This window comes from Physella acuta, unplaced genomic scaffold (genome assembly GCF_028476545.2).
Source record: "Physella acuta isolate Inbredline_101_S28 unplaced genomic scaffold, ASM2847654v3 ptg000010l, whole genome shotgun sequence".
Lineage (NCBI taxonomy): Eukaryota > Metazoa > Mollusca > Gastropoda > Physidae > Physella > Physella acuta.
The window spans coordinates 317,511-345,276 of NW_026731530.1; the positions used below are offsets into that span (position 1 = coordinate 317,511).

Sequence of the window (27,766 nt, forward strand, 5' to 3'; positions counted from 1 at the left end):
AGTATTTCTTCCACTTTTTTTCTGCGTGGGGGAAGGGGCACTTGAAATTTCGAGGGGGGGCGGGACGGGACGGGACGGGACGGGGGGGCTAAAATTTCCGGGGAGATGGGGTCGGACACGGTTAAAAGTATCTACTTTCTAAATAAATTCCATTTCGTTGGAAGAGATGCCTGGAAGAAACACTGCTCAGTCCTCAGAAGTGTTTCTTCAAACTTTAATCTCCGGGGGGGGGGGGGCGATTTAATTTTCTGGGGTTAGGGGTATATATTTTCAATATAAATTATATTTCATTCTCGGGGGAGGGGGCGGTAGACGTCAAATAATTTCCAAACCCTCTCCCCCTATCATTGTTACCTCATACATGGATAACCCCTAACCTGTCCAAGAGAAAATTCCGGAAAGACGTTGAAATAATTCTTGATAGTAAAATCTGTGTACTGGCAAAATAAAGCGGAATCGAACGCAAAAAGAGTGGTAAGCCCCGAAACTGAGTAAGCAGTGTTTCTTCCAGACTTTTTTCTCCGGGGAGGGGGGGGGGCACTTGAAATTTTCGGGGGGGGGGGGGGGCGGTAGACTTTCTTCGGGGGGGGGGGGGAGCGGACACTGTTAAAAGTATATATTTTCTATGTAAATTTCACTTCCTTCGGCGGTAGACTTGTAGACTTTCTTCGGAAGAGCAGACCCCCTCCCCGAAGAGATGACTGGAAGAAACTCTGTAAGTCTTTATTTTTTGTCACTGTTGTATGTATGTTTCTACTGTTTACTTTAATCCCCCCCCCCCCCCGCAATTCCACCCTACGAAAAGGTGTCACTCGGTGTGGGACCAGGTTCTAGCACTGTACATAAATGTATAAAAAGGAGTACAGGGGAGTACATATAGTTTTAATTTAATTGTTTATTGAGGATTTTAAAAATATATTTGTTGAATTATCTAAATACAAAATTCTACATCAGCCAAAAGTCTAAAAGTTTAGACTTGTGGGAATAAGGGAGACTACTACAATATTTAAAGCACAATACGTTTAGAATAGTCTCCCTGTAATTTTCATCAGAATAATGACGAAAGTACTACCTAGGCCCTAGGCCTATCATCATCTAATGCTCCAGCGGCTTAATCAAAGTGGTTATGTTAAATATGTAACTTACTATCTTTCGAAGATGTTCAGCGACATTCAGAGCTTGTAAAAAAAATAGAAACATTGTTAAATTGAATCAAAGGTAGAAATCTAGATCTAGACTCTAGAATACTCTAGAATCTAGATCTAGTGAATGACTGAATCTCTAGTCATTGACGTAGATTTTTTTGTTACAAATTAATTAATATATAATTATTAAATTAATAGGCATAGGCCTAAATGGTAATCTATCGTTTTAGGTACGTCGTAAAATCACCCGCGACTAGTAATGTGAAAAACAGGTGACTCTTTAAATTTTAATAATTATTTCACATTTTGATGGGGATTTATTATGTTTTGAAAAATACAAAAATGTTTCATTTATGTAGATCTACCTGTTTTTAAACAATTGAATCAAAACTTTTCAGTAATAAATGAAGACTAGCGATGTTTCCAACAGATGCAACCATGCTCATTTACTATAGCAGCCATCTTGTTAATTTTTTTTGTAAACTTATAGTGCAAGATTCAGGGGAAGCCACTCTAACTTACAGATGGCCGCTTTTTATATAGCAAATCCTGCTGTTTAAAGTTAATTTCTTTATATATGTATATATGTATATTTAGCCATTGAGTTAGGTTTATTATTCATTTATCTATAATATTTGACTCAAATATATCACAATATACTTCTATTAAAGCCTTGACAATGAGGTAACTTTTTCGTACATTACTAGCCGCGGGCGATTTTACGTACCTAAAACGATAGATTACCGCATAAATAAATATTTAAATATTAAATTAATAAATAATCATCTCATCATTGTCGTCTAGATTTAGATCTAGAATCAAGTTCGATTTTATTTTATTTTTTGTTGAGTTTCGTATTTTCTGCCAAAACATCTTTTTCCGAGTAGTCACTTCGTAATTACATTATAAAATTTTTAGCTAGCATAACAGTGAAAATATCTTTTAGACAAACCAAGTAGCAACAACCAGAAAACTTAGAATTAGATCAATTGCTTATAAGTACTCATTGCTAAGTGGGACAGAGTGGTCTAGCCGAAGAGAGCTGGACTGCTCACGCGTAAGCCTTGAGTTCTAATTCGGATTCAAGTCAGTATACCGTCCCTGAGTCTACCCAACTCTAATGGGTACCTAACTCATATCAGGGAAAGTAAAGGCGGCTGGGCATAGTGTTGACCACACTGTCGCTTCATATGCCGAGGTCACAGAAACAAGTGAACTCTACTTCACTTGCCCCATAGACATTCAGGTTTCAAAGGGAACTTTACATTGCTGAAAAGAAACTGCACATTGCATGGAAGTAAAATTTTGGAGATCCTTAGATGATAAATTATAAAACAAATACCAGCTGACATTACAATACCTGTACAATATTGTCTCACAATCATTTTTGGTTGAATTTAAACATTAAAACAATATTGCACAAATTTTATTTTAACAACAACTAGGTGATCTTTATTTTATTCACATTACTCCATGATCCCCCATAAGAAACACTGACATAGCAAGTAAATCAGGGGATTCCCAAGTTAACAATTTCAGCAGATGCATTATACTTTCGGATGGCTCTGCATGTATAATCTGTAACTTAACCATGATGATTAGTAAAACAAATTTTAAAAGATTTGTTTCAAATAATTTGGTATTATAGTTTATAGTGCTTACATGTTTATGTTTCTACAGAATGACTACTGCCATTTAAGAAACTGCATACATGTACCAGTTTTTAGCCATGGGTTTGGCTAAAAAATTATTAGCAGGTAAGCATCAGCTATTTTACATAACAATCTACTTCTGAAGTCACTCTGTCAGTTTGTATGTGGGTCTGTGGTCAAGTCTTTTAACTTATGTTGCATGCTTTAAAATGATCAGCTTTAAAAAATATTTTTAATCGGGAGGGTTATCAATTAAGAATGATTCAAGGGGAATTCGGAAGAAAATTCAGTACTAATTGTTTTTAGTACTTAAATATAGAATTGCTACTGTACTTTTACTCTTCCTAAATACTAAAAGTAGAAAATAAATGATTTATAAAATTGCAATAACAAGGTTATAACTGCACTAGAAATAATAAAATAAATATACATTTTTTCTTTAGCTGCTATTTTTTTCTGTAATTTTTTAAAAATTCTGACTTCATTTAAAAGCTTATTTTTAAAAATGTTTCGTATGTTTTATGTTGGCCTAAATTTTAAGAGATTAAGCTAAATTAAGCTAAATAACGTATCTTGGAAATTTCTATTGTATTTTTTTTGTAGATAATATTCTTACGTGTTGACAAAAATATATTTAGGGTCAGTGAGACTTAAAATCAAATGGATATTTAAACCATTTGTCCAAATCTCCATTGATTTTCCTTTAGCATGAGGTTTTTTAACATTACCTGTTATTTTATTATATTTGCGTCACCGCTGTTATAAATGTAACTGTTTTTTTAGGTGTTTCTGCCATTGGCCTGTGTGGTTTGGGCTATGTAGCTTATGACATCAAGCGCTGTAAAGTTTACCCAGATCAGACGTTTCTACAAGCAGCCAGACACTACATAGCAGTTCGCAGCCTGTCCATCATAGGGGGAATCATGTGGAAAAAACTTCACAAGGCAACATTGGATGTGAAAACTGCGCAAAGAGACTTTTTACTACAGCAGATTAAAGAGAATGCAGACACTGATTTTAGTAGAGATATGCAGGTCATGATCTTAGTTTTTATCAACTGATTTTTTCTTACTTGATAAGTCTAATCAATTAACATTAATACAACATTTTAATCATTTGTTTTGAAATATATTTTACTTTTAAAATTTAGTATTTACTAAATTCATTTCCTGTAAAAACAAATTAAATAATATTAGTAATAATTTATTTAGCCTCTATTTTATATAATTTTTCTAGCTAGATAAAGTCAACTCTGTCGAAGACTTTCGTACACTTTTCCCACTGACAAACTATCATGATTACTCCCGCTACATTGGACGCATGATGAGTGGTGAAAGGAATGTTTTGTCCACACAACATCCCATCATTTTTGCTGTTACATCTGGAACTTCTGGGACTAGTAAAATTGTGCCCATGTTAATGAAACAAACCAAACTCTTTTTCCTTGAGGTAATGGCATGCACGATCTACACGACACTTTTCCTTTGTTTGAATTTTTATTTTTTAAGTAGCTTTGCAAATTCTTTCTTCTTCTACTGCTTCATTCTTAATTTTAGAATTGGAAGGGATCCCCTCCAACACAATTAAGTATATGTGTCAACTGGTTATGCACCATTGAGGTCATTGACTCCGATTTCAGCCTGCTTTTCTTTTTGGATTTGCTTCCATATCCTTTGTCCAACCAAGAACAAACTACAAGGCAGCAGTTGTTTGATTTTGGAGTTGTCTCTCCTAGAATAGTGGCTGTCCCGAGTTAAAGAGCCTCATCTGCCCGGGGGTTCGAACTCAAGACTTTACAGTTTAGAAACAATGAGCTTGAGCAGCTCGACCACGCCGACCCCAAATTTTCTTTCCTTTGTTTTTATTTTTTTATGTAGCATTGCAAATTTTGTTTCTGATCTCGTTAATTTCTCATTACTTTACATGGTAATATAAAATATATATGTTAATGTTTAGAAAATCAATTTAAAAATGGAGGCCTATAAATAGTAATTAATAGTAGTTTAATGCATTAATCGTCCTACATTTAATTTATTAGAACAAAAAAAATCTCTATTAATGTGTGATTCATTCCTTAGGGTAACTGTTTACTTCACAAGTTTATGATTGATTCCTTAGGGTATCTCTGTACTTAACAAGTGTGTGATTGATTCCTTAGGGTATCTCTGTACTTTACAAGTGTATGACTGAAGCCTACCCAGAAGCTCATCTACTCCACAAAAACCTGAAACTATTTTACACCCCCAATTGGAGGTACACACTGGATGATGTCCCTATAGGGCCAAACTCTGCTTCACCAGACAGGTTAGTAACTCTTGGTTGTTGTTGTTTTTTTTTGTTGGTTATCCTGATATTTTTTTTACATTTCCATATAAATTAGTTATTTTCATTTAAAAAAGAAAGTTTGGGTCTTATCAACATACCATCAGTGTAATACAATTGCCTTTAGGTTTCTTCTCTGCTGTCACATGATATAGCCAGGTTGGCTTAGATTAACTTTACTATTAAGAAGGCTCTGCTGACATTAAATTAAAGCTCAATGCTTTGGAAGTGCCATCCCAACCCTTACTGTTACACATATATGAAAAAACCCACGCTTTATTTTAGATGAAGCTTAATAACTACAGTTAAAATCATTCATTAAAAAAATATGTCTTCATTTTTATTTGTATGTACAGGTCAAAGGATCTTCTTCATATTTATACAACACCAGAAGTTGCATACGAGGTGAGGTCTGAACCTGAGGCCTTGTACCTGTATCTTTTGTTTGCCTTGCTTGACCCCCATGTTGGAATGATTGAGGCCAATTTTGCCTCCATTATATTCAATGCTTTCTCCACATTAGAACTGCAATTACCCCAGCTTGCTGAAGACATTGAGAAGGGCGCCATTGATCCAAAGCTTAACATAGAAGATTCTGTTCGGGAAAAATTAAACCAAATGCTGAAACCTAATCCTAAGCGAGCCAGTGAAATTCGTGAAGCCGCTGAAGGGGGGAAAGTTGGCCTGGCTCAAAGGATTTGGCCAGAACTTTACTTACTTTTGGGGGCCGATACCGGAACGTTTGATCTCTATGCAGAAAAGTTGAGGAATGGCTACTGCAAAGGTAAGCTGTAATAGGACAATTACGCCTGTTTTAAAAAAAAACAGTACTATGACATTATAATTAATGTTTCCTTCATTCTTAGGTTTTTGTTCAATGTATCGGAATACAAATATTTTTTCAAAATTTACTGCAAATTTTGTAATATATTTTAAAACTGTCATAGATGATCTCCATATTTTATCCTTACTATTTTAGTATCTTCTGTATGGTAAGTGAACATCAAAAGTACTCTCAGTTTCTAACTTCAACAGTGGTCATTGCTTAGTTTCCTATTTTTTTCTGGCTTGGCTGTTGACATTCTACCTTGAACTGTAAGGTTATGAGCCTTTTTCTATTGACTTTGTATTAACATTTTCACAGGAATTCTATTGAATCATGACCCTGTCTTATGGACATTTTGTTTTTATCAACTTTCTCCTTTAGTGCCCAAGACACATTGGGCAGACATGTTGTCTTACAAGAAATGTATGAGCTTTGTGGGACATAGATAGACATATAAGCATTAGTTTTACATTTAATTAAAAAAATAATTCAACACTGAAATCTTTATTATTTTTTATTGTAAAATGTAGTTATGACTAACTTCATATTACCACTACTAGTTTCTCTCAGATAGGTGGCCTGTTTTTTTTTTGTATGTATATATTTCTGATTTAAAATGATGTGTTAATTTTTCAAAAGTTCCCTTATATTCCCCAAAAATGGTGTGTTACTTTTTCAGTTCCCTTATATTCCCCTAAAATGGTGTGTTAACTTTTCCGAAGTTCCCTTATATTCCCCTAAAATGGTGTGTTACTTTTTCAGGAGTTCCCTTATATTCCCCTAAAATGGTGTGTTACTTTTTCAGGAGTTCCCTTATATTCCCCTAAAATGGTGTGTTACTTTTTCAGGAGTTCCCTTATATTCCCCTAAAATGGTGTGTTACTTTTTCAGGAGTTCCCTTATATTCCCCTATTTATGCTGCATCTGAGGGTCTGCTTGGTATAAACATTTGGCCTAAAAGTTACCCGTCTAGATATCTGCTTCACCCTCGCACACAGTTTTTTGAGTTCATACCCGAACAATTGATGGACAGTGAGGAGCCTGCTACTTACCTGATGCACCAGGTTGGTTTGTGAATTTTTGTTTTGTTTTATTTAAAATTTGTGGGTTTTTAAAAAAATTTTGTTTTCTTTTTTCATTGGAATATCATCGAAAGTGCATACACTTTATAAATTTATAATTTTTAAATGCTTACATGTGACAAATAGTTGAGTAGGTTTAAAGTGAATGTTAATCCATTTAGAAAATCAAATGTATGGGTAACATGTTGTTACTAGTTCATTTCTTAAGATTTCCTATAGATTTTAGCCCAGATCCGAACTCAAGACTTTTGAGTTAGCAGTTTGTTCTACTTCCTAAACTCTCTATCCCCTAATAACAGTATTTACTCATCATTAACTTGATAATTTTATAATTAAAATCACAAGTCTCTGGTCCACTCCTGACTTTTTAAAAATGTTTATTTTGAACCAGCTTAAAGAAGGCAAGACTTACGAACTTGTCATCACAAACCCAAGCTGTTTGTACCGTTATAGATTTGGAGATGTTGTCCAAGTGGTGGGCTTTTATAATCAGTGTCCCATTGTAGAATTTAAGTACAGGTTAGTAACACAGGATTACAGTGGTTACATTTTATAATCAGTGTCCCATTGTAGAATTTAAGTACAGGTTAGTAACACAGGCTTACAGTGGTTACATTTTATAATCAGTGTCCCATTGTAGAATTTAAGTACAGGTTAGTAACACAGGCATACAGTTGGTTACATTTGTTTTTAAATAAACAGGCACAAACATTTTATAATCAGTGTCCCATTGTAGAATTTAAGTACAGGTTAGTAACACAGGCATACAGTTGGTTACATTTGTTTTTAAATAAACAGGCACAAACATTTTATAATCAGTGTCCCATTGTAGAATTTAAGTACAGGTTAGTAACACAGGCTTACAGTTGGTTACATTTTATAATCAGTGTCCCATTGTAGAATTTAAGTACAGGTTAGTAACACAGGCTTACAGTTGGTTACATTTTATAATCAGTGTCCCATTGTAGAATTTAAGTTCAGGTTAGTAACACAGGCTTACAGTTGGTTACATTTTATAATCAGTGTCCCATTGTAGAATTTAAGTACAGGTTAGTAACACAGGCTTACAGTGGTTACATTTTATAATCAGTGTCCCATTGTAGAATTTAAGTACAGGTTAGTAACACAGGCATACAGTTGGTTACATTTGTTTTTAAATAAACAGGCACAAACATTTTATAATCAGTGTCCCATTGTAGAATTTAAGTACAGGTTAGTAACACAGGCTTACAGTTGGTTACATTTTATAATCAGTGTCCCATTGTAGAATTTAAGTACAGGTTAGTAACACAGGATTACAGTGGTTACATTTTATAATCAGTGTCCCATTGTAGAATTTAAGTACAGGTTAGTAACACAGGCTTACAGTGGTTACATTTTATAATCAGTGTCCCATTGTAGAATTTAAGTACAGGTTAGTAACACAGGCATACAGTTGGTTACATTTGTTTTTAAATAAACAGGCACAAACATTTTATAATCAGTGTCCCATTGTAGAATTTAAGTACAGGTTAGTAACACAGGCATACAGTTGGTTACATTTGTTTTTAAATAAACAGGCACAAACATTTTATAATCAGTGTCCCATTGTAGAATTTAAGTACAGGTTAGTAACACAGGCTTACAGTTGGTTACATTTTATAATCAGTGTCCCATTGTAGAATTTAAGTACAGGTTAGTAACACAGGCTTACAGTTGGTTACATTTTATAATCAGTGTCCCATTGTAGAATTTAAGTACAGGTTAGTAACACAGGCTTACAGTTGGTTACATTTTATAATCAGTGTCCCATTGTAGAATTTAAGTACAGGTTAGTAACACAGGCTTACAGTGGTTACATTTTATAATCAGTGTCCCATTGTAGAATTTAAGTACAGGTTAGTAACACAGGCATACAGTTGGTTACATTTGTTTTTAAATAAACAGGCACAAACATTTTATAATCAGTGTCCCATTGTAGAATTTAAGTACAGGTTAGTAACACAGGCTTACAGTTGGTTACATTTTATAATCAGTGTCCCATTGTAGAATTTAAGTACAGGTTAGTAACACAGGCTTACAGTGGTTACATTTTATAATCAGTGTCCCATTGTAGAATTTAAGTACAGGTTAGTAACACAGGCATACAGTTGGTTACATTTGTTTTTAAATAAACAGGCACAAACATTTTATAATCAGTGTCCCATTGTAGAATTTAAGTACAGGTTAGTAACACAGGCTTACAGTTGGTTACATTTTATAATCAGTGTCCCATTGTAGAATTTAAGTACAGGTTAGTAACACAGGCATACAGTTGGTTACATTTGTTTTTAAATATACATGCACAAACATTTTATAATCAGTGTCCCATTGTAGAATTTAAGTACAGGTTAGTAACACAGGCTTACAGTGGTTACATTGTTTTTAAATATACATGCACAAACATTTTATAATCAGTGTCCCATTGTAGAATTTAAGTACAGGTTAGTAACACAGGCTTACAGTGGTTACATTGTTTTTAAATATACATGCACAAACATTTTATAATCAGTGTCCAATTGTAGAATTTAAGTACAGGTTAGTTACACAGGCATACAGTTGGTTACATTTGTTTTTAAATTTACAGGCACAAACATTTTATAATCAGTGTCTAGTTGTAGAATTTAAGTACAGGTTAGTAACACAGGCTTATAGTGGTTACATTGTTTTTAAATAAACAGTTTAAAACAGGCACAAACATTTTATAATCAGTGACTAGTTGTAGAATTTAAGTACAGGTCAGTAATACAGGATTATAGTTGTTACATTTTGTTTTAAAAAAACAGACACAAACATTTTATAATCAGTGTCCAATTGTAGAATTTAAGTACAGGTTAGTAACACAGGATTATTGTGGTTAAATGTATTAAATATAAACAAGTCACAAAAAGCCCTAAATAAAAAATATCTACACATTTTGATTAAAGACATAAACCTAGTTGCATTTTAGGAATTCCTCTTCTTACTGGTTACATTGCATTCTAACCAAGTTCATGATTAAGAAATGTGTTTACCCAAATTACAAGACTCATACAATGATAGCTAAGAAAATTGGGGGAAATATTTTCAATGATTTGTTTATTTCTTATCCAGGAAAGGTCAGTTTTTAAATGTTCGAGGAGAAAAAATATCAGAAGCAATGTTTTATGAAGTTTTAAAAGGCGCTGTTACAAAAATCTGGACAAATATCAGTCTAGCAGACTACTGTTGTTTGGAAAGTGTCATTCTAGATGGTCTGGATGTGCCCAAAGGTAGTTTTTAAATAAATAACTTTTCCTTTACAATTTATTTTTGCTTGATTTTTTTCACATCCATTTGCTATTACTTATATGTATTCATGCAATAGTCTGATCAAAAATGAGTTAATTAAAATCCTGATGTAAATTAAGTATACAAATATTTTTGTAATAAGTTTATCTTTCCATTTTAAAATCTTTCTGAGGTATATTAATATATCCACTGTTATTTTAAGCAATTAATACAACTTAATTTAATATTTCAATAAAAAACTAGATTTTCACAACTATTTTTCAGAATTCAAAACCTCTCAGCCTTGTTACCATGTCTTCATTGAACTGGAAAATGAAGATGGAACACAAGTAGTCAAATCTATAACAAATGCACAAAAAACTATGGTATTATTTCTTTTGCTTCTTGTTTATTTGTTTCCATTTATTTAGCTTTTGCAACACTGTTTCATTTATGTTGACATTCTCATGATTGTTTTTTCTCTTTAGCTGGATGATGCTCTTATGGTCCACTCGTACCCTTACTCCTCATTTCGACACAAGCGGAGTATTGACCCTGTTCAAGTACACATTGTAGAGAGAGGATCCTTTGTTGCACTGCGCCGGTTCATGTTGGACCACCCAGCTGCGGCTTCTAATCAATACAAAGTCCCTAGAGTTCTTCGAGATGAGAAAGCGGTTAAATTCATGCTGGCAAAGGTTGTAAATTAAATGTTGTGAAACGCAGACCCATTCCTTTAACTAAATAATTACTAAATGTGGCTTTAGATTGAACACTACTACTAAAAATGTTTTTACTGAATGTGTTTTTGCACCATTAGATAAGTGCTTTAAAGATTTTAAAATTATTTTTATTTTCTTTGGGCTTTTCTTTTTATTAATAACATTGTAACTTTTAAAATATTTTTTAATGTCTACTTTTCTGAGCTTTCAAAAGAATAAAAAGTTTAGACTAGATTCAGTTTTTCATTATAATTTCACACTTAATAAAATATTTTCAGTCTTGAATAAAATAAAACATCATATGCTTGTACGCGACAATTATTTTTTAATGTTAGATATTTTTAATAACGTCAAGTTAATATACCCAGCATTTTTTTTTTACTCAGGTTGCTTTAAATTAATATATTGACTGATTAAATGTAAAGAAAACTAAGGCATGGGTGCCTCGGTTTTAAGTGATGTACTATATTGATATTGTCAACATTTTAAAGTTTATGTCATGTGTCTGATAACTTAAAGAAACGGTTTTTTTCAATAGTGTATGTAAGAGAATCTATCTTAAAGATAGTTGTGGTGTTTTACTGTTACTTTTCAATATTGTATGTAAGAGAATCTATCTTAAAGATAGTTATCATGTTTTACTATTACTCTTTGATATTGTATGTAAAAGAATCTATCTTAAAGATAGTCATGGTGTTTTACTATTACAGATAGTTTCCTGTACATTTTATTAAATACATCAGCTTTTATTTTATTAATTTATTTTTTTCTGGGTTATTTTGCATATTTATGTTCATTATTAATTAGTTTTTAAGAATTTAAGTTGATACATTTTTTCAAAATTTATCCATATCACATTTTGGTTGAATATTTCTTAACAAGCTCTATATCTGCATATATAGAACTTATTAATATTTCATCACTTAGTTTTAGAAAATAACTCTTCAATTTAAAATTTTAATAAGATCAAAATATGTGAATCTTTTAGTGACATTGGAGACCTGGTTAGGTTACCTTTGTGTACTAATTTATTTACAATGTGCATTAGTAAATGTCCAGTCAATGCTTATACCTTTATATATTTTTTACACTGCATTTTAACACCTTGGCTGTACTCAAGTGACTTCATTCCATGTTTTTGCCTATGCACTTTTCTTCAGATGACCAATGGTCAGCCTCTTTCATTACTTCTATTCTTACATGCTTTTTTTTTTTACCTCAGATCTTTATTGGTCGATCAATTCAATCTATTACTATTACTCAAGTTTACCTAATTAGAGGATGGAATACCAAATGGTTAGGCATTATACACAACAGAATAAGTTTATACAGTATTTACACTTACGAAGAAAAAAAAACCTACAAGTTTTAATATTTAACATGTATGCTTACGTGTTGCGAGTTATTATTTCTAGACATGTATAGTTTACATCAGTAAGTGTAAATGCTGTGTTAGGCTTAAACATCCAGCTTGGTACTAGTTTAAACTTGAAAGTTGAATATACCATTTTATGTGAATAGGATTGTGATAAGCTTAAACAATAGGCCTATTGTGCTTCCTTTATAATTGTTGTCTATAAAAACATCTATTTTTAAAGATGGTTTAATTTTAAAATTTGATATTTTGCATTTAAATTTTTTTTCAAACTTGTGTTTGCACAATTTTTTGCCTACCTTGAAAATTACACTTGCTCAAGTTAGGACACTGGAAAGTAATGTTTTTCTTGAAAATATTGGAGTCATCCATTTATGACGTCCACAAGCATTTTGGATTTTAGACCCCATCCACTTTTGAAGAACTATTTTTTATTAGGGTGTGTCCATTAGTGACATCTCACAGAGGTGGATTTTTTGTGACACAAATATTTTTTTGGTTGTTAGTTTTGCATTGAAATATTAACATTTATAAATTCAGAAAACATTTAAATAATATTTTGCCTAGGATTAGGAATGTATAAATGATTACAATAAATAATTGCAAAAAGTTTTTGTGATATTAATTAAATAGTCCTGTGATAATCAAATAGCTTTTTATGTTTCTGCAACTGATTTTTCCAAGATGTGTACCCTCTGTTGCAGTGTTAATGTTATCAAAGAATTTATTGATGAAAGTCCTCAATGCATTTCAGTACATTTTTGGTCTTTTTTTCTTTGATGATATTGTTGTTTTTCCAACTTTGTTACACTTGTAGTAGTTGTAGTTAGACTTATTAAATAAGAGGCCTTAAAAGTCAACTATAATCATTTTTATCATTAAATTTGCTTAAAAGCAGCAGCACATTTATTACATTCAGGTTGTTTTACATTACTTCAGATTTTTACATCAGTAAATATGTATGAAGTATTGAGGCATTTAGAATTTAAGTTATAGTTACATTAAATTTAAGAGATACAAGGCTAGTCACTTTTTCAATTGCAAATAATACAATGACTCTTTGGTAACTGCAAATAATTATTTAAAATGTTCTAAATTGGCTACAGAAAGGTCCAAGCTAATTTGTTTTCATCCTGAAAAACCTATCCATAGATCTGGTTTGATTAATTCATTACTGGGGAAATAACCTACTCCTATTGCATTGTTTGAATCAGATTGAAAATAGACATTTGAAAACATTTTAAACTAGTGCTTGTACACATTTCAGTATTATTTTGCTTTCAGTTTATTTGTAACTTTAAGGTCTAATTTTTGTACCTATCCAGTGTTATTCTGATTGATTCCCACTAAAAAGCAGAGTCATGAGAAATTTTTCTTGTGTATTTTATTTTTTGAGTGTAGTGAATCATAGCAAAATGAAATAATGTACTGCATTTCATAAGATTTCTTTGTAACTTAATAAATCAAATGTTTTAATTTTGTCAGTCTTGTTGAAATTAAAATGAAAAAATGTTTATTACATGGGCAAGGTCCACTTGTATTGGTAAAGCATTTGATCAATACCCCAGTTTCTGTGTTCAAATAACTCTCTAAACGTGGTACCTACTTCTGAAGAACCCACCTGTTCATTCATCAACATTACTGTTCTCTAATAAACTGTATGAGATCAAAATCTAAAACAAAAAATGTTTTGAACCAATCACTGCTAGTGCTAGGACAACCACATTTACAGAATGACCTGTCTCAAAACAACAGATTGATAACAAGAAAAATTAAGTTCAAAAAGTTTATTACAATATTAAAACTCAACATAACTACACTTTCAACAATTTCCACGCTAAATTTCTGATGCATTTATTTAACTTTTGAAAGCTATAAGAACATTAAAGCTAGCAAATCTTTTTTAACTAAGCTCTGGGAGAGTCATTTTTAACATCACAAAATTATTCAATATTTTTCTGCCACTGCTAACACTGGAATTATTGATCAAATATAAGGATCAATGTGTTTTATAACAGTAGAAACAAAAAGATATGCATGGCAAAAATAAGTTCCCTGGGCTTGTAATAAAATAAAATATTTTCACTACAGTGAGGAAAAAATTACTTGATAACTTTAATTTAATGTACTTTATAAATTATTGTGGCTTGCTGTTGTACATTGGAGGTGCTGAATGTAGGTACATGAAACCATTTTTGTACAGCTGAAAAATGAAAAAAAAAATGAGTATAAATATAGTAAACAAAATTAGTTTCTAATAATGACTTAATATGCCCATAAGCTATGGAAAAGCCTAATTAAATGTAAACATTTAAAAAATAACGCTTTAAAGTAGCTTGTGATAATTATTATAGTACAATCTAATAAAGCGAAGTTTATTTTCACTTTTAAGAAAGACTTACATATCCAAATGTAGCGATGAAGGCTAGTGCAGACGAAAGTAAATACAGGTTGATCTTGGCATTCTTTGCTTTATAAGCTTGAGACCATGAGCCTTCAGGGACTGGTAAAAAGTTCATGTGATTCTTGTTCTCTTCACATATCTGACGCATGGTTTTCCAGTGTGCAGGGACTCCATGGCTCATACGAGCTTGTTGGATGCCTAAATTAACAGCAAGATTTTTTTAAAAAACAAAACAGACAATTCCTAAAACTCCTCAACACTAACAGCTATTTGAAAATCCAATCAAGAATTTAATTATAGGAGTTGGATGTTTGTCTTGACCTCTGACAAACCCCTGAGACGGACTCTCCAAACTCTGGGGTTCATTCCAATGGATTAAAAAAACAGGCTGGATGGTGTTATAGTGTTAAAATGAGAAAATGGCTGCAAAATTTTTACAGCACTAAAATCTCAATAAAACAATAATTGACTGATGATTGAAAATGGATTAAAATCATAAAATGTCAATTAATTAGAATAATTAATAATTACAATACTCATTACTCATTACTGCACCAATACTCCTAGCGGTCTTAACTTAAAGTTTAAAGAGAACTCTTTCTGTTTCTAGAAAATTTTATTTTATTCAAAATTAGATCTAGAATTTCGATTCCAATCTAGATCTAGAAATCTAGATCTAGATCTAGTAAGATAGATCTAGATCTAGATCTAGAAGTCTAATAAGTTACTAACAACTCATTTTTTTAGCAACTACAAATTGGCTGACAATGACTGGGATGAGTGAGTTGTTTTACTAAGTTTTAGTTTTGGAATTTTATTTGCTCTGTAGTGAGTCTGTAGTCGGTAACTTAGCGGCTTAGCCGTTAGGCCTAACTTTATAACTAACTAACTAATCAATAATTAGATATTTTTCTAGATAAAAATTAAGATTTCTAGAATTTAAAAAAAAAAAAATTAGCTGTCAAAATACGTACGAGGTGCGATCCTAAGCAGTGGTGTTATTTTGGTCAACATTCTAGATTATAGAGTCTAGTTTCTTCTCCTAAGGAACGTGAGTGTCCTCCTATTTACTGACCTCCAATTTGAGTTGCCAGTTAAATATTTAGAAATTGTGCATTCATATTTTAGTCACCAAAAAACTAGATTCTATCAGCTTATATTATTTTTAAACAATAAACTGTTAATGTCATCAATGTTTTAGATGTTCTTGAAGTGTATTAATCGTCTAAAAATATGACGTAAGATTGGCTAGTTATAGATAACATAAACATTATGTTTTTAGTTGTATAGAAATGTAGCTCTGTTTTCAGACTTTAAAAAAGGGGCATGACGGCTTATCAGTTCAGTGATATAAATTCTAGGTCAATCTAGGCCTATAAGATGTATTTAGCTATGTATGTCTATAATTTGTGTTAAAGGAGCGCTGATTTTAATGAAGCATCATTTATATAAGATAAACTAAATAGGATAGCTCGCATATATATATATATATATATATATATATATATATATATATATATATATATATATATATATAATTGTGCCTTTGTTTTTTTTTCAAAGTTAAATTACACAAAAGGCTCCCACGTGAGGGTTCGTCAAAGGATATTTATAAAAGATTAATAATATTAATGGTTGAGAAATGTTGTGCATTTCCTATATGGCAAGTCTGCTTTTTCTACGTCTAAAAATAGTAATCCAAACTTTATTCATTCCCAAATTCATGAGATAATTATTTAATTATTAATTGGGCAGGCATCTAGTCAGGCCTTTCTCTTCACTCGGTAGAGCCTTACGATAATTTACGATAATTTACTTTACTTTTACTTATTATTAGGCCTAAAATTTTAGACCAGATCTAGACTAGATCTAGATCTAGACTAGATCTAGAAATCTAGGAATCTAGATCTAGAATCCAGATCTAAATCTACACTAGACTTTAGTCTAAGGACTAGAAGAATCTAGATCTAGATCTAGTACTAGTAGTGTATCTAGATATAGTAGATATTAATATATCTAGATCTAGATTCTAGATCTATTTATTATTATTAATATTATTAGCCTAGACTCTAGACTCTATGTATAATATACATTGTATATTAATAACAATATTATTAATAATATATATATATATATGTCTAGGCCTATGCCTAAATATTATTATTATATATAGGCCTAATATTCAATATATATACAAAATATTAAACTGTAAACTGTATAGTAGTGTATACAATAGAGTTATAACTTATAGTATAGTAATACTAGTCTAGATATATTTAGGCCTATATCTGATCATCATGTATGTATATAGTAATAACAATATTATTAATAGGCCCTATAGGTATATATTAATATATAATAATAATACATATTGATCTAGACATCTATATTAAATTAATCAATATTGATTCAATATGATACATGACAAATGATGTCAACACTCAATGTGATTTTTTATTGTTACATTTTATCTAGATTTCTATCTCTAGGTAAATCTATCAAGGAAAACTAGCTGATGGCAATGTTGGTTATTGTTATTGTGTAGTGATGGATCGTTTTTCCTGGTGTGATGGTAGCTTGTATCCAGATGAAAGTCTTGTTGAACAGAGAGGGGGAGTGGCAGTTTACGATGGCCAAGACAAGGTGGATTAGATCTAGATCACTGTACTTATAAGTGTTAACATTACATTACTAATCACTAGATCTAGAAATTTCTAGATCTAAACTTCTAGTTAGGCCTATCAATGATTATTATCTTTTCCTGTTGGTGCCTTAGACACATTTGGTTTCAATTACCTCGGCATGTGAAGGGATAGTACTATAGTAAGATCAGCACTATGACCAGCCACCTTTATTTTCCCTAACACCCGTAAGGTAGCCACCAGAGACGTGCTACTGACTTGAATCCAGATTCGAACTCAGGACTTTCCAGTTAGCAGTTTATTGCTATACCGCTAGGTCACGGCGTCCCCACTTAGGCCTATGGTCTAGACTTATACTTATAGACTTAGTATTAAGTAATAAGGCTAGTACTTATAAATGCTGACTCCAGTAGACTAGTTAGTTCTGCATTAGCCTGACATTATTGAAAGTATGTAGATAATTTCCAGTAATTTATTGAGTGAAGTACAGTAGGTCAGTAGGAGGGTGTAGGAAAAGTAAGAGGAGACCAAACGTTTCATTTGAAAGAAAGATAAATTGGTAGAGGATTTAGACTTGTTATGGCCCTGAGCTATTATCTGTATGGGCCCTTTAATATTCAAAGTTTAAAGAAAATACTTCTATGGGGGGGGGGGGGGGGGGGTCAAGAAAGTGGTGGATTTAAGCTATAGTATATATTTTGATCCAGCACAAGGGTGTGTAGTGCTTCCTCAAAGCTCATTACTGGAATCACAATTAAATAGCCACAAATTATGGCAAACTGTGAACTCTTCACTATGTGCCCAGGCAGCAGAAAGGAATAAGAAGCTAAATTTATATATATATATCTATATATATATATATATATATATATATATATATATATATATATATATATAGGACTATATATATATATATAGGACTATATATTTATTTATATATATATATATATATATATATATATATATATATATATATATATATATATATTTGTATGAATGTATACGTATGCTCTTTGGATTTTTTTTTAAAAATATTGTCATCACTTTATTGAAAGTTGTTTGAATAATAAATTTTAGAAAGCATCATCAGCTTCATTATTTATTAGCTCAGGTATGATTTATCAAGTCGTTTTCTCTGTATTTTACCATTGTGCCATTACTAATTATTTTATTTCCCCAATATCTTCTATATTTACTTGGGCGTTCTTCCGTCCATACATCATTTTACTTTTGCTTGATGTGAGAGTGTGGCCCTTCACAAGTAAAAGAAAAACTATCTTTATTTTTTTTTAAAACCAAATTGCATTATTATAAAATAAAAAGTTACTTTAAAAATGTGTTTAAACTTTACTTTCATATTACAGACGGCTTTCACTAATGGACTTCTCAAGCTGACCACACACCGCTTACTTTGGCAGGACCAGAAAAACAGGGTAAATTGGTATTGGTTTTTGTCAAACTTGGTCTGTTGTGTTTACTAAAGTTGTATATGTTCTTTTACCATGCATGGTTGATTATTTAAAGCAACTAGGTTACTCTAGAACCCATTTTATCTAATTTTTTGTGTAATAAGATTTTATATTTGTTTGAACAAGAAAATCATCAATGTTGACATTGGTTGCAGTGTGAGGAATTAATTTGAAAATCCATTGAAACGTTTTCTCTTCAAGACTATTTTATGATTTTATTATACAAAAATGTTATTAAAGACAATAAATAGTATCTGATTCAATTCATTATACTTACCAGAATTGCGTCATAAGTCTACCCTTGGCAAATATCTCATCACTTGATGAACAACCAGGGGGTTTAACAAAGAGGTAGGCCAAGCTCGATTACTCATTACATTTTTGTTTCCTGTGTGTAACACAAAGTAAATGTCCCACCTTTATAATAGATGTGTGATCAGTACACACCTTATCTGCTTCTTTAAACTTTTTATTAAATATCCACATTTTCTGTCATTGTTTTTTTTTCTATAAATAAAGTACATCACTGTTCCCTATCTCAAGATACTTCTCTGAAATGTCTTTAAAAATGTGCTCACTATTTATTTTAAATATTTGTTTAATATATAATGCTAATTTTTAGCTTTTAGCACATTAAAGTTAAGTACTAACACTCAAAAACAAAAAAGAAAATTAGTTTGGTTGTCGTGGAAACCTCTAAAACCTTGTTTTAAATTTTTTGTCAATTTTTAAAACTCTAACAGATTATTTGATATACCATTGCAGTGCCAAAATTGTAGTCCACTTGGTTAAGCCGTTTCCAGGGCAACCACCTGGTCCAGTTTCTCACAGTTCCCATAGCTACATCAGACTGTCTTTCAGAGAATATGGACAACAAGAGGCATGTAATATGGTTGTTATTTTAAATTATTTAAAAACAAATTGTCACTACATAAATTGCAAATCTTGGTTGTATTTTATAAAGTCAGCTTAACTTTGATTCTCTTTACATTATTTTTTTTTGTTGCCACTACAGTTCATGCAGCGTCTAAAGGAAGAAGTGAAAAAGAAGAAATGGGAGTCACAATCTGCACCCCAAACTTCTAATGCTAGCAGCAACCCTGGACTTGTAAGCATATCTGCTAATTGCTCTCATATAAATAGTGTTAAGTGTAAATACAAAAATACTGTTTAATTAGCATTTTAAATTTTCATTTCATAAGTTTTAAAATAATATTACCAAAAAAATTCCAGAAATATACTTTTTTTTTTCAAGTAATATATGTTTTTTAATGTGTAGATATTAAAATAAAGCTTGTTAGTTTTAATTTTTAAAATTCCCCATACTTAGTACCTGTAACTATGTTCAAATTTATACCTGTAGTAAAAATACCTGTCACTACTTTTAAATTTATACCTGTAGCCAAATTAACCAAATTTAAATTTACACCTGTAGCCTTCCGATGGGAATCAGTTTTAAATATTTTTTTTCCAGTAATCACTTTAAATGAATAAGATAAATGAATGTTTGCAATTAAGAGCTCCTTCTTTTGTTGTGAAAGCATTTTACCTAGACAAAGTGTGCTAGCTATATTTCTTGGTTTTTTTTATCACTTTCACTTTTACTGCTGTAAAAAGCTATATAACTTTTTTTTTTACACTTTTATGATATATAATAAATCTTTACAGTTACCTCGACAAAGACCTGGCATTGTGGGCATAGAAAGATCTATCCAGCAAAAAAACAAGGAAACAAATAAAAATATATCTCAAGCTTTTCAAGACCTCAGAAATTTAATGGAGAAGGCAAGTTAACCATTTTAAATGTTAAAATTCTACCTGTAGTATATTTCATATGTGCAAAGTTATCAGTTACATTTACAAGATATTTCATTTATTTATTTTAACTGACATTGTTCTATCTTTAACTTATTAAGGCTAGAGAAATGGTCAGCTTAAGTAAATCCATTGCTGCAAAAATCAAAGATGTACAAGGGGAGATTACTGAAGATGAGGTAAGTTGCTTACACTAAAGGGGTAAAATTTCAAGTTTATTTATAACTAAATTGAATCCTATACATTTTTAGAAATGGTAATATTGTTTGTTATTTCAATAGACAGTTAAGTTCAAGTCATACTTGCTGAGTATGGGTATACCCAATCCAGTTACAAAGGAAACCCATGGAACAGGAGATAAATATTACACCGAGTTGGCCAGACAACTTTCTAGTTTATTGACTAAGCCTATAATGGTAATACATAGTTGTATTTTTTAAAATATCTATTAACTAAGCCTATAATGGTAATACATAGTTGTTAATATTTTTAAAATATCTATCAAATACGCCTATAATGGTAATACATAGTTGTGAATATTTTAAAAATATCTATTAACTAACCCTATAATGGTAATATATAGTTGTGACTATTTTTTAAATATCTATTAACTAAGCCTATAATGGTAATACATAGTTGTATAGGTTCCATGACAAATGATCTCAGGACAAATGATCTCAGACAAAATATCTCACGGACAAATGATCTCAGGACAAATGATCTCAGGACAATTGATCTCAAGGACAAATAATCTCAAGGACAAAAGATACCAGGACAAAATATATCAGGACAAATGATACCACGGACAAATGATCTCAGACAAAATATCTCAGACAAAATATCTCACAGCAAAATGTTAATAGTATGTACAATGATTTTAGTTCATTTGAACTTTTTTTTAAATTGACTGTCAATATGGTTTTATTTACTTTCTTTACGCATAATAATTGTGAATAAAATGAATTTGTTAAACTTAACAAACCATCAAGAGATTTATTTAACTTAATCTTTGTAATGGCCTTTGATTTGATAAAATAAAAATTAAAACAAACTTTCTCCTTTAGCCTGAAAGGTATGATAAATGATAATGTATAAAACAAAGTAACGGTAGCTATACAACAATAATGTTTAAAACATGAGAAATATCTCTCAAAAATGTTAATGGGTCTCTAGGTTGGTAACGTAAAATTATTGTTTTTATTGCATGATCAACACAAACATAACGTTTACGTTTCTTTGCTGACAGTACATCGTTATGATCACACCTCTCCAATACTATGTGATCATGTATTGTGTGAACTCTTGCTCGACATGATCTAACTCCGCGATGACCGCTGTTTGTCTTAAATAAGCATTTGTCACCTGATCACTAAGGTGTGACCGACGCATAACTATTGAATTTAGCTATTAGTTGTATTGTTCATGGAGGGCGAATGTCTTTCCCTTAAGGCATGTCTCTACCATCAAAGCGGGCAGCCACCTTGTTACGAAGGTGTTTCTCTATTGTTATTTCATCCTCTTTGATCTAGTTTCGTCCACCTGACATGGTTGGATTGTCTCATGTTTGGCAAGCGCGCCTATGCTGTCTATCGAACAATTACTTTAATCTTCTATAATAATAATCCTAATTTTAAAATGCAATATGATAAATTTATACGGCAAACATTTCTTACAATTATCATATGGGCCTATAAACAATATTAAACATATTAAACAAAACCATACAACAGTTAATAAAAAATTTTCAGATCAACTAAAGTCACCCAATACACTATTAAAATTTAGGTGTGAGATATTTTGTCTGAGATCATTTGTCCATGATATCATTTGTCCTGATATATTTTGTCCTGGTATCTTTTGTCCGTGAGATCATTTGTCCTTGAGATCTTTTGTCCTGAGATCATTTGTCCTGAGATCATTTGTCCGTGAGATATTTTGTCTGAGATATTTTGTCTGAGATCATTTGTCCTGTCACCGTTGTGAATATTTGTAAAATATCTATTAACTAAGCTTATAATGGTAATACTTAGTTATTATTTTACTAATTTTATTAACCAAGCCTTTAATACTGATGGTAATAGATAGTTGTGACAATTATAAAAATGTATCTCTCCATTGCCTTTTTTTTTTTAATTTTTTGTTTAGTCAGCTAAAAATGTACATGCCCTATAGATCTTCAGCCAGTCTTGTCAAAAATTTCTAGTAGTTAAAGAACAAACATCTGTACTTTTTAGTTCTGTTTATCATAGATTTTGCACATTTTTTTATATTCTTGGTAAGGGTTATGTAAATAATTCAGAAAATTTAGTGTTGAATAATTATTTTTTAATTATTCTTAAAATACTTTTACCATCTTTTGTACACTAAATTTTGCATTGCTGAGTTTTTAAAAATGTTTTTTTTTAAATGCATTTGATATTCTACCAACTATTATCCATAATAAAAGAATTATCTTAAAATAAAATGAGCGTATGCAACATTTTGTTTCAGGAAAGTGGAGGAATGATGACCCTGACTGATGTTTACTGTCGTGTCAACAGAGCTCGAGGCATGGAGGTTTGTAAAGGAAAATTTCTAAATAAAACAATAAAAACCCTTATATTTATAATAAACAAGTTTACAAATGTACATTTGTGTGCATCAGATGACCTGATTAAATCAAGTAATTGCTATTGTGACTCACAGTTAACTGCAATAATTTTTCAGTGTAATATTTAAATAGATTGTATACAGAGATGTACTTCACTGCTAAGCTTAAATGTGAAAGCTCCGTTAGAAACTTGAGTCACAAAATTTGACAACAAACCCACACACATTATGACTTAAAAATAGGCTTTTACTTGAAATAAATGAGCATTTCTATATTGTGTACCCTGTTGTCATACATATTAGCAATGCATACTAAGTACTAATACAAGGAGTAAAAATTGTTATGTTATAGTTAGGGACCCCAAGAATTATTTGTTGGTAGTAGATATAAGTAGGGGTGGGGTTGTAATTCTGGTTTTAAAATGTTATCTTGTTTCTAGCTGTTGTCACCTGAAGATTTGCTGCATGCTTGTCAACTGATGGAGCTTTTAAGACTGCCCATAAGGTGAGATTATGGCAAGGTGTTGTTTAATGGTAGAGCATATGACTGCTAACCTGAAAGTCTTAAGTTTGAATCTGGGTTCTAGTCGGTTGAATGTCCCTGAGTCCACCCAGCTCTGATGGGTACCTGGGATAGTGCTGACCATACTAGCCCTTCATATGCCTAGGTCACAGAAACAGGTGAACTCCACTTGCCCCATGGAATCATACTTTGCTTTTACAAGGTGAGAGTAGTACATTACTCATTGTATTTGTAAAGCCTATGTAAAAAATGTACCCTTTTATATTATATGTTCCCAAAGATATAATAAGCAGAGTTCATCTATTTCTCTGACTGTATGAAGGGGTAGTCTGGGTAGAATATTCTCAGTCGTATCCTCCTTGAATTCTCAAGGCTTTCAAATTTGTTATGGAGCACTCTACCCCTTGACCACGCTGTAGTTTCCTGTAAAAGTAAACATTTTTCTTAATTATTTTTGACACACATTTCAACAAGTAGTGTTCATATTTTCTCACACTATAATAAAAAATTGTAATGACAGCTTGTGTTTTGAATGTTTTAGGCTGCGTACTTTTGATAGCGGTGTGTCAGTTCTACAGGCAGAGAACCAGAACGAGGAAGAAATTGTCTCAAAGACTAGTCAAATGGTGAGATAATCTAACCTTGTAGATCAAACAGTAATTTCTTATCTTTAGGACAAAAGAGTTGGCTTGTTGGTAAACAGCTGCATTTGCATACCTTGACCTATGTGCGGTACACTTTTGACTCAAAGAACTAGACTGGTTATTACAAATTCACCTGTAAATAACAGCTCTATCTTGACTAAACTGCTAATATTATCAAAGAAAATAATTATGAAAAAATCATGTTTTTATTTTTCAGGTTGAGGAACAAGGGTCATTAACTGCTGAACAGCTGGCTCAGTTACTTGAAGTAGCAGTAACCTTGGCTAGAGAGAGGTTGTTATTTTTAATTATCCTAAACTCAATTTACATTAAGGGACACATGTCGACCAATTATCCTAAAACATGTTGTCGTAACAACCAATGGGCAGACAGTAACACACTGGCTGCTGGTCTCTTGACATTTTTCTCTGATTGTTTATTTTAAATTATATTCAATTACCTCCTTTTTACAAGCTTTTATTTAACTCGCTTCCTCTGTCGTCAGTCTAGATCGAAATGCTCGAGCGAAAATTCTGACACTTCTACTTGACACATACGGTTCACAGTTGACACGTGGGTCAAGACATGAAGACAATGCAATCTGAAATTAAATTTGACTTAATTGGATGCATAATTAATTTTTTATGAACTAATTAAAATTTGGACCGAATTAGTAGGCATGTCTATCCAACCACACCACACGCATCATCACGTTCAATAGCTGCGCCATCACGTTCAATAGGCGTGCAATGGTTTTTAGTCATGAACCTGTATTGTAAATAAAAACATGTAAAGTACTAAGAAAAAATTCATAAAAAACCTTTTAATAACAAGCTTTTAGATCTATGTACTAATGCACTAAAAAGTAGAAAATAAATTATAGACTACTATTTAAATAACTATAAAGAAAAGCGGGGTCTCTTCCTAAATATTAGTAAAGGTATCCAATAGATACTAAAGTGACCCACGTTTTTCTTTATAGTAATTTAAATAGTAGTGTCTAATATTTAGGAAGAGACCCACGCATTTCTTTATAGTTATTTAAATAGTAGTGTATAATTTATTTTCTACTTTTTAGTGCATTAGTACATAGATCTAAAAGCTTGTTATTAAAACGTTTTTTATGAAATTTTTATGTCGTTTTTTTTTCAGACTTTTCTTAACAGAAAAAATGGGAGGTGTTTGTAGAGATGAAACCATCGAAGGGCTTCGCTTTTTTCCTAATTTATTTTTAACCAAAACATAGCCAGTGTATTGATGTGAACTTCAAATAATTTACGTTTTTTAATGCATGTATCTTTTATGTATGAGACTAAAATAAATGAGTTATAAAATCGCATCATGTTTCTTATTTTTTAATCCAAATGGTAGATCTAGAAACTGTATGCAATTTTAACCACCCACGACAAACAGGTCACTATCACCTGGCTTATCAAGCATTCACTAAGGCTCAACCCTGTTGTCTTTCCTTTGCATATTGAGTGTAGTAAAGTTTCAATTTTGATGACTAAATTGAAATCTAATTAGATTAAAAATAAGATATTCTTGTGTTGTCATCTGAGACAAATGTAACTGGAAAGTTAAAACGAAATTGTTGTATTACAATTGGGTCAAAGGGACAGACGTTGCCTAAAAAAACTATCCTAAAAATAGAATAGTTTGGGAACTTAGCCTATGTGCCCCAGTTTCTAATCTGGGGGGGGGGGGGTTGTATCCTTCAAGATGATCCTTATACATCTAATAAATAATTGCTATTTTGGGACTCCTGCAGGCACATGGGGATCATCCCTATTTATCCCTGCTACCTTCACATCATTCCTGGTGTCTCAGTTTGGAGCAAAGGGACACAACCACGTCTCTCGGTTTCAGGGGATTCTTCTTTACGCAATATGTGTCTAATTTTTTTGGCCTGAGGTTGTTCTTCTAGTGATCCAGTCAATGACTATTTTAAAAAAACTCCGGTTTTTGACGAAAAGGAGTTAGTTAACCTGTTCTTATGGATATCTGGCAGTTGGAGTCTTCATAGAGCTGCTATGATGTTGATCAATTTCAGAGGGACCCCCATAGTGGCTACCTTTGCACATTCTATCAAATATCACAAACTACCGGACCCTCCCTAAACTAATGTATCTGCGTTACCTTTTTCCCTTAGCCTAAAAAGTAACTATACTGAAGAGTGAAGGTGGACCTGTTTTGCGTTAAAATTATTTTATATATAAATAATATTAAAAAAAGGTTTTGCTATGTCAGAATGGTTGATCCCACATTGTCACAAGTTTTGACCTACGCCTCCCCCCACCCGCACCCCCACCCCCTCCCCTCAGATGTGCGACGTCATGGCCCATCCAGATTTAAAGTATCACAGCAAACTACTCAATTATGTATTTTTGAGACAACTCCATTAACCACACCGCCAAAATTCTAATGGCTGACTATATTTTAACAAGTTGTAATTATGAGTAAGTCATAATTGCGCCTTGATTCTTTGAGATATAATGTAGCATACTGCATTTTTTATACGTTTTGTAGTCATATCTTGACAGTGTAACAGCTTTTGATAAAGGTTGCTATAAACGTAGCTCAGGTAGGGTTTCACACATTTCAGGTTAAAGTTGGCCTATATGGGGCGTGCTCGGCGAACCTTATTTAATTTAGGTATTGCGTAACACGCACATTTTTTGACACAGGCATAGGTCTATTTTTAGGCTCATAAACTATGATAAATCGTCCATAAATGAGGTCAACTTAATGTTTGTTGAATGTTGATTCATCTCCTACTTCCATCACTCCTATATATAGGCATATATACAAAGATAGCGAGAGAGAGATTTGACCTATACATTTAAATATTAGTGAGAGAGGCTGTGATATATATATAATATACATACACACACACATATATATATATATATATATATATATATATATATATATATATATATATATATATATATATATATATATATATATATATATATATATATATATATACAGAACAATTTTTTAAAGTTTACAAACTAAATCAGATAACAATGACATTGCTGAAGCGCGGGGCCTAGGGCGACCGCCCCGTTTGCCACCCCCTAACGCCGGCTCTGTGTATATATATATATATATATATATATATATATATATATATATATATATATATATATATATATATATGAATAATGTTCACTTCGCTTAAAAGGAGGACTACAAGGTCTAACTTGGAGCAAGAACCTTTTTACGAGTTGAATTTTATTTTTTATTTTTTTACAAAGCATGCCTAACAACATAAAATTGTCCA

At 31.7% G+C, this 27,766-nt stretch overlaps 3 protein-coding genes across 5 annotated transcripts; 2 read left to right on the forward strand and 1 right to left on the reverse strand.

Annotated features, from left to right (window-relative positions):
* Positions 1–1,067: 1,067 nt before the first annotated feature.
* Positions 1,068–11,530, forward strand: LOC131930832 (GH3 domain-containing protein). Its single transcript, XM_059287512.1, has 11 exons — positions 1,068–1,218; positions 2,826–2,902; positions 3,581–3,831; positions 4,034–4,246; positions 4,956–5,101; positions 5,476–5,903; positions 6,837–7,009; positions 7,419–7,546; positions 10,139–10,296; positions 10,580–10,680; positions 10,783–11,530. The coding sequence occupies exons 2-11, from the start codon at positions 2,857–2,859 to the stop codon at positions 11,002–11,004; spliced, it is 1,866 nt and encodes a 621-aa protein (XP_059143495.1). The 5' UTR covers positions 1,068–1,218; positions 2,826–2,856; the 3' UTR covers positions 11,005–11,530.
* Positions 11,531–14,163: 2,633 nt separating this feature from the next.
* On the reverse strand, positions 14,164–15,910 carry LOC131931375 (uncharacterized). The gene is made up of 3 exons (XM_059288209.1): positions 15,770–15,910; positions 14,794–14,993; positions 14,164–14,594 (listed from the first exon to the last, which is right to left on the reverse strand). The coding sequence occupies exons 1-3, from the start codon at positions 15,807–15,809 to the stop codon at positions 14,529–14,531; spliced, it is 306 nt and encodes a 101-aa protein (XP_059144192.1). The 5' UTR covers positions 15,810–15,910; the 3' UTR covers positions 14,164–14,528.
* A 261-nt stretch (positions 15,911–16,171) lies between these two features.
* LOC131931188 (vacuolar protein-sorting-associated protein 36) lies at positions 16,172–25,816 on the forward strand. Of its 3 annotated transcripts, none has more exons than XM_059288088.1 (14): positions 16,172–16,189; positions 17,271–17,438; positions 18,802–18,870; positions 19,187–19,257; positions 19,672–19,786; positions 19,922–20,014; positions 20,575–20,691; positions 20,823–20,900; positions 21,003–21,137; positions 23,212–23,277; positions 23,751–23,815; positions 24,375–24,459; positions 24,695–24,771; positions 25,630–25,816. In XM_059288088.1, exons 2-14 carry the CDS (start codon positions 17,343–17,345, stop codon positions 25,721–25,723), a joined length of 1,161 nt encoding a protein of 386 aa, XP_059144071.1. In that variant the 5' UTR covers positions 16,172–16,189; positions 17,271–17,342; the 3' UTR covers positions 25,724–25,816. The 3 variants fall into 3 exon arrangements, with proteins under 3 accessions (XP_059144071.1, XP_059143919.1, XP_059143994.1); XM_059287936.1 differs by lacking the exon at positions 16,172–16,189 and adding an exon at positions 16,466–16,579; XM_059288011.1 differs by lacking the exon at positions 16,172–16,189 and adding an exon at positions 16,466–16,579 and having other exon boundaries at positions 17,285–17,438.
* Positions 25,817–27,766: the final 1,950 nt, after the last annotated feature.

What these genes read in the sequence shown, in the direction of transcription:
- LOC131930832 (XM_059287512.1), top strand. Translation starts at nt 2,857, where the DNA reads ATGTACCAGTTTTTAGCCATGGGTTTGGCTAAAAAATTATTAGCAG. An exon ending in ATTGTAGAATTTAAGTACAG is followed by an intron (nt 7,547 to 10,138) that starts GTTAGTAACACA and finishes TTTCTTATCCAG; the next exon opens with GAAAGGTCAGTTTTTAAATG. An exon ending in CAAATGCACAAAAAACTATG is followed by an intron (nt 10,681 to 10,782) that starts GTATTATTTCTT and finishes TTTTCTCTTTAG; the next exon opens with CTGGATGATGCTCTTATGGT.
- LOC131931375 (XM_059288209.1), bottom strand. Translation starts at nt 15,809, where the DNA reads ATGTTGACCAAAATAACACCACTGCTTAGGATCGCACCTC. An exon ending in ACTGCTTAGGATCGCACCTC is followed by an intron (nt 14,994 to 15,769) that starts GTACGTATTTTG and finishes CTGTTAATTTAG; the next exon opens with GCATCCAACAAGCTCGTATG. An exon ending in TCATCGCTACATTTGGATAT is followed by an intron (nt 14,595 to 14,793) that starts GTAAGTCTTTCT and finishes TTCATTTTTCAG; the next exon opens with CTGTACAAAAATGGTTTCAT.
- LOC131931188 (XM_059288088.1), top strand. Translation starts at nt 17,343, where the DNA reads ATGGATCGTTTTTCCTGGTGTGATGGTAGCTTGTATCCAGATGAAAGT. An exon ending in TCAGAAATTTAATGGAGAAG is followed by an intron (nt 20,692 to 20,822) that starts GCAAGTTAACCA and finishes TAACTTATTAAG; the next exon opens with GCTAGAGAAATGGTCAGCTT. An exon ending in GGGAGATTACTGAAGATGAG is followed by an intron (nt 20,901 to 21,002) that starts GTAAGTTGCTTA and finishes TTATTTCAATAG; the next exon opens with ACAGTTAAGTTCAAGTCATA.